Source organism: Acinonyx jubatus, chromosome A3, assembly GCF_027475565.1.
Source record: "Acinonyx jubatus isolate Ajub_Pintada_27869175 chromosome A3, VMU_Ajub_asm_v1.0, whole genome shotgun sequence".
Classification (NCBI taxonomy): domain Eukaryota; kingdom Metazoa; phylum Chordata; class Mammalia; order Carnivora; family Felidae; genus Acinonyx; species Acinonyx jubatus.
Window position 1 is genome coordinate 97,725,149 of NC_069388.1, and position 6,368 is coordinate 97,731,516.

The 6,368-nt window shown below is 53.8% G+C and overlaps 2 protein-coding genes across 6 annotated transcripts in view; one reads left to right on the top strand and one right to left on the bottom strand.

The window, feature by feature from the left end:
- The window catches only part of TRABD2A (TraB domain containing 2A), an 81,271-nt gene extending 79,624 nt beyond the window's left edge, over nt 1-1,647 (bottom strand). For 4 of the 5 annotated variants that reach the window (XM_027072087.2, XM_053200828.1, XM_027072086.2 and 1 more), the window contains exon 1: nt 175-1,647. The gene's annotated coding sequence lies outside the window, so the exon portion shown is untranslated. The remainder of the gene's footprint in view (nt 1-174) is intronic. The other variant, XM_027072089.2, reaches the window with a different exon arrangement.
- Nucleotides 1,648-1,690: 43 nt separating this feature from the next.
- TMSB10 (thymosin beta 10) lies at nt 1,691-2,759 on the top strand. Its single transcript, XM_027072094.2, has 3 exons — nt 1,691-1,832; nt 2,109-2,223; nt 2,481-2,759. Exons 2-3 carry the CDS (start codon nt 2,124-2,126, stop codon nt 2,513-2,515), a joined length of 135 nt encoding a protein of 44 aa, XP_026927895.1. The 5' UTR covers nt 1,691-1,832; nt 2,109-2,123; the 3' UTR covers nt 2,516-2,759.
- The last annotated feature ends 3,609 nt before the right edge of the window (nt 2,760-6,368 follow it).

The window sequence follows — 6,368 nt, forward strand, 5'->3', positions numbered from 1 at the left end:
ATGTCCATGCCCCTCCCTCCCCCACCAAAGGCAGAATATAATTCTCCACTCCATTAACAGTGGTTTTGGCCAATGTGATGTTCACAGACATGAGGTAACATGATATGCTTTTACACGCACTTCTTCACTTCTACACTCTCTTGTGCTACAACCCTCTTGCTGCTCTGCCATCACCTTGAGAAGAATAAGCACCAGCTAGTTCCTGGTCCTGCAGACCTAGATTCAGCTGGCAACCTGCAACCAAGCCCAGCCTGGTCCAAACCAGCAGCAGCTGACTGACCTGTAGATGAACAAGCAAAAATAAATGATTAATATTTTAAGGCACTGGGTTTTGGGGTAGTTTGTTACACAGCATACTCTAGAGCTAGATGACTGATACACTAAGGAAGTATGAGTGTGGCAGTCTCACGGGGCTGCCCTATTAGGCTTCCACTTGATGCCTGTTCTACTAGCTCACTTAGGCTTTATGCTAAAGCTGTTTTCCAGATGAAGAAATGGTGGAGTAGGAAAGACTTGCCCAAGGCCACACAAGGGGTTTGGGATATCAAATTCATAAGCCTAAATGCTCTTCCGTCTCTTCCAAACACACTGAGGGAATGCAAGAAAAGCAGAGAAAATAGGGAAGACGTGGACAGAATTTAGATGTTTCCACCAAATCCCACTTTAACAGAGCTTGCTAATACTCCTTGGCACTTGAAAAAGTAAAGTTCTGCACAAATAAGACAACAACCAGCTTCCCCCCCCCCCCCCGCCCCCGTGTTGTTAATTTATGGAACTTACTACCTAAACATCTTTAGATAATACCACTGAAAATAACAACTTTTCTAAGAAAGATTTGAACAATCGCATTATACCCCTCCTATAATGGGTTAATATGGAAAATAAGAACGTTTGTAGGGTATCTTCAAGGTTATCTTCAAGGAGGAAAACCACACCCTTGGACACAGTGTTCTTGGAGCCCTGGTGTGAGAAAGAATAGAGAGCCCTCTCGGACTGCCTGCTCTCACCACCGCCCTTCAGACAATGCTTACAAGCCTTTAAGGAACACCCGCCACCACTCCCGCGAGAGCCTCCCAGCTCAGGGAACGCAGACGACGACGAGAGGGCAACCGGCCCCCAGTCCGAGCAAAGAGCAGTGGAAACCTGTTTCCCCCGTCTCTTCATCTCTAGGAACCCTCGGCTCAGATTCTTTTAGGGCGAGTCTATGCAAGGGTTGAGCCTCCCCAAGGAGAGGAAGAGGGGAGGTTGGGGGAGGGGGGAGGAGGGCAAAGGCATGAGACGTAGGAACTGCACAGGGACGGGGCGGGGCGGGGCGGGGGGGGGGATCTCCTGCGAGCAGGGATGACTGCAGAGCCAGCGTGCAACGCTGCACATCCACACCTACAACTACATACTACACACACAACCACACACACAACCACACACTCCTCCCCCCGCCGGCCCCCACGCCCATTATTTTGGAACGGAGCAGCAGATTCCTGGGGAGGGGAGCGCAGCCCCGAACGGAAAGCAAGGGCCCAGCACCCGTCATGGCAGCACCGACAGCTTCCACCGCGGGGTCACCGCGGGCTGGGGGCGCGGGGCGCTGGGGCCCCGGAGCAGGAAGTGCCGCGCCCAGCCCCCAAGGCAGCCTGGGCTGAGGGCGCGGCGGGGAAGCGAGCCGCCCGCGCTGCCCCCGCCCCTCGCCTATCAGCACCGCCCCCGCTGCGGCGGGTGAGGGGCGGGGCGGGGCGCGGCATATATAAGGCGAGGGGCGGGCGCCGCTCTTTTGTCTCTTGCTGCAGCAACGCGAGTGGGAGCATCAGTCGCCGGGCTCGAGGCGGAACTCCACGGTGAGCGCTGCCCTGGGCGGGGGCCCCATCCGGGTGGGGTCGAAGTGGGTGCACCTGGCCCGCGCGCCGCGGCCGCAACAGGCGCCCTTCCCCGACGGGACGCCCGTCCGGCGGACCACGCCCTGGGGCTAGGAGGGGGGTGCGGGCCGCGCCCAGATCCTCGGCCTGGGGCTGCCGGGAACGCCCCGGCCGAGTGCCACGTCGAGAGGCGTCGGCGGAGAGGCGGAGGGGACGCGGGCCCCGACCGCAGGCCAACCGCCTTGCTTTCCCCACTAGGATCGCTTTAAGAAAATGGCAGACAAGCCAGACATGGGGGAAATCGCCAGCTTCGATAAGGCCAAGCTGAAGAAAACGGAGACGCAGGAGAAGAACACCCTGCCGACCAAAGAGAGTGAGTGCACCCCCGCCTCCGGGTCCGCGGGCCCCCAGCCCGGTCCCCCCCCCCCACCCCGCCCTTCCCGCGAACCCAGCCCCACCCCCACCTGGCCAAGGCGCCGGGCCCCGGCGGCCCCGGCCCCCTTCCTGTTCCACGAAGTGCACGTCTCCCCAGCCCCAAGCTTCTTTCTTAATCCCCAAACCTCGTGGGTGCCTCGGCTGGGTGGTTGCAAGGTGTCCTCCTCCGCCAGTGCCGCTTCCTGCTCTCCACAGCCATTGAGCAGGAGAAGCGGAGCGAAATTTCCTAAGAGCCTAAAGGATTCCCCACCCCCGTCATCTTCGAGACACCCTAGTCGTGGAGGAAGAGCCACCTGCAAGATGGACACGAGCGACAAGCTGCACTGTGAACCCGGGCACTCCGTGCCGACGCCACCGGCCTGTGGGTCTCTGAGGGGACCCCCTCCAATCGGACTGCCAAATTCTCCGGTTTGCCCTGGGATATTATAGCAAATTATTTGTATGATTAATGAAAATAAAACACACCTCGTGGCATGGCTGGCGTGGTCTGAGTCTTCGTTGGGAATTTCGTGGGCAGTGTCGCTGCAGCACAGCCCCACGCACAGGAGTTGCTGCCGCAGAGCGGGAGGGGGTCGCAGAACGGGCCGGTTTGGAGGGACCATTTAAAATTTTGACTTTACCTTCTTCAGGGGATTTTGTGCGTTATTGTTAGCTGCTTAGCTCGTGCTTATAATGCAATCCATGTAAAAACTAACCTCACCTTGTCCTTTCTGGAAGCTGGGGAGATGCTTTCTCAGGGGAGCAGGATTTTTGATAAGCTTTTACCGTCCCCCTGTCTCCCTGGCCTCTTCACGATTCTGATTCACACCCAGAGAGAGAACAGTGATTTAAAGTCTGAGAAGAGAAGGGGTAAGAGACTAAATCTGGAATGTTGGAAATTGGGTGAGATCACAAACTCTCCAAGAGGCTTTCTTGGAACTTAAAAGAGGAGGCATTGGAAGGAAAACAAACAAAGGCGGGATCCAGGGAAACCACAGCAGGAACATCGGAACTAGAGGAGCCTTAGGGGACAGCCTAGCTTTTTGTCTTTCAACCCTAGCGCGGAACCTTCCACAAAAGCTAGCCATTAGAGGGAGTGCTGGGCTGAGCAGCAGCAGGAAGGGTGGGCATGCTGAGGGAGGGCTGGGGCTGGCAGCAGAGCCCCACAGGGTCACACCCTCTAGACCCACGGGGAAGAGAGGGACCATCCCAGAGTGGGGTGGGGTGGGGGGATGAGGAGGCTGCAGGACATTCTGGAACAGAAGACCCTAGCTGGTGATTTCAGGGGTGAAATCTAAAAAGGGAGATGAGGACACTTTAGTGATTTGTCCCACATTTTTGTCTGACCATAAGGGACTGGACACTGGGTGAGGGCAAGTAATCTCAATGAGGTGTGATCCCTGCCCACAGGAACTTAAACTCCTAGCGGGTGAGATGGGGCAGCCACAGCAGACAAGGGCAGGAACACCTAGGCTGAGGGAGCTGCTGCCCATTTTGCACAAAGAAGTGACTTCTGACAGTGACACCTATGCTGTGGAGGGTAAGTGGGGGTGGGGGGGTAGGGAGGGTAGATAAGGAAACACCTTAGGAGGCCCCGGTGGGGAGGGGCCTTAGCAGAATATCTGCTGTGAGTCAGGCACTGTTTTCGGATTTTTAGTTCTCAGAAACTATTAAGGCAGTATGATTATTATTCCATTTTACAGATGGGGAAGCTTAAGTTTCAAAGAGACTAGGGATTTGCTAAAGCCACACAGCCAGTGAGTAGTGGAGCCAGAATTTGGGGCCAAAGCTGTGCTTTGGAGATTCTATAACCTAAGGTTCGGGACATCTGTTGTGTCAAACATTCATGAGATTTTATGAGCATTTGCTACTTGAACATAATTGACCCTGTTAGGGTCTACCGCTGGAAGGTTAAAAGGGACCAGAAGAAATGACTACTGCCTTCAAGCAGTGACACAGTACGCCTGCTGGTGAGAAGGGCCCTGGAGAAAAGGCAAGCTGGGTAGGGGGGAGAAGTGTGCTGGGGCAGGAAAGGGCACGTAAGTGCCATTGCAGTTTTCAACAGGTCAGTCGAGGGAGGCCTCTGGATAAGACAAGTGCTTCCAGGAGGGGGAACACAAATGCAAGAGTGTTGGGTGATCTGAGGAAGAACAGCTGGAGTGGAGGGAGCAAGCAGCAGGGAGATGAGGTGTGAAAAGGCAGGAGATGGAGGAGGCAGATTTGAAGTTACCTGCAACTGTTACAAGGTTGGTTGCTGAGGAGTTCCTCCTTCCCCCCACCCCAAGCACCCTCCACCTCTGGACCTCCCTCCATAGGTGCCCCTCATGGGCATTAGGAATCCTGTCCCGGCAGCCACATCTAAGGCCTCTTTGGCCCCAACCTCCTCTCTGGGATGCAAATCACATGCTCCCTTCCTTTGGATCCCACAGATTCTCTGACCCCAGTGAGCTCACCTGGAGAGCAGTTCCTGAGCCCCGTTTCCTGGGGCCCCCTTACTCTCAGAAGATTCCCATGACTTTCTCACCCCTTCCCTGAGAAATCTATTCTGAGGTTGCAGGGTGCTGATGACAGCCCTGCTCTATCTAAGATTTAAGAAGTCACAAATCAAGGGGAGACTTAAGGCACTTTTGCTTTTCCACCCTCAGATAATGAGCTGATCGGATGTGGCCAGGGCAAAGTGGGGAAAGGAGATTGCGCATAGGGGAGGGGGGTCTCTTAATCATTTCAGAAGTCTTAAGCACCGCATCAGTTTATAAGGTAAGCCTGCCTTCCACAACCCACTTGAGCTGCACACTGCCACACACATCTAGGTATTCAGAGGCCTGAATGTTAAGACAGACCCCAAAAGCCAAGTACTGGCAGGGAGGCCTAGCTTCCTAGGCCCCGCCTCTCTCGCAGTGATTGGTCCCCTGGGATCACTTGGAAATCACAATGGCCCCGGCGCCAGATCTGGGAGTTGGAGTGTGGAAGAACACTGAAGCACCCACGCCCCCTTCCCCCCCTCTTTTCTGTCCCTTGCCACATGGGAATACTGACATCTTGGGAGGATTATAGTCAATTGCTGGTTTATACCCTTTTCCTCCGATCTAAGAATTCAGGGACCAATTACTAGTCCAATGACAAAATGACTGAGGTTTGCCCTGAAGCTAAGATAAAACTGCAACATTTGTTTTTCTTTTTTCTTTCAGAAAGAGAGCAGGTGTTCCAGGGAGAGGCGCAGAGGGAGAGCAAGAGAGAATAATCTTAAGCAGGCTCCACAGGTGAGGTGGGACTTGATCCCACAACTCTGGAATCATGACTTGAGCTGAAATCAAGAGTCAGATGCTCAACTGACTGAGCCGCTCAGGTACCCCAACAACATTTCTTTTTAAACCTACTTGAATTTCTAGTTTTGTTTTCTTATTTCATTCCTAAGACCAGTTTTAACAATTAGGCCTCAGGGCTTGGGCCTTTTCACTGTCTTAGGGTCAAACCAGACGGCTCAGGGATTCTTGCAAACGTCCCTCCACCTCCTATTCAACATGCATGCGCTGAATGCCTGCTCACCGTGCTGAGAAAACAGATGGAGGACACTTAGGGAGCACCTGGTCTAGATTAGAAGGAGGAGCCAAGCTCTCTTCCTCACACTTGCCAATCCCCCAGATGGCTTTCCCACCCTCTTTCCCCTCAGGCAAACACCTCCTCTCGTCAGACAATATCAGATGCTTCAGGTCCCATGCCTTTCCTCACCTTCTCCTGTCATTTCCCTGGAATAGAAAAAGCACTTCTGGGGCACCTGGGTGGCTCAGTCAGTTAAGCATCTGACTCTTGATTTCCACTCAAGTCATGATCTCACGGCTTGTGAGTTCAAGCCCTTCTTCAGGCTCAGTGCTGACGGTGCAGAGCCTCCTTGGGATTCTCTCTCCCTCTTTCTCTGCCATCCCCCACCCCCCCTCAAAAATAAATAAACTTAAAAAAAAATGAGAAAAAACACTTCTGTGTTTCTTCTCTCTACCCTTACTACACTACTCACACCACACATAAAGGAAAAAATCGGTTTCTCCTTTACTACAACACTCCACACAGAGAATACTTCAGGTCACCAAATGTGTAGGTTTTCCCAAT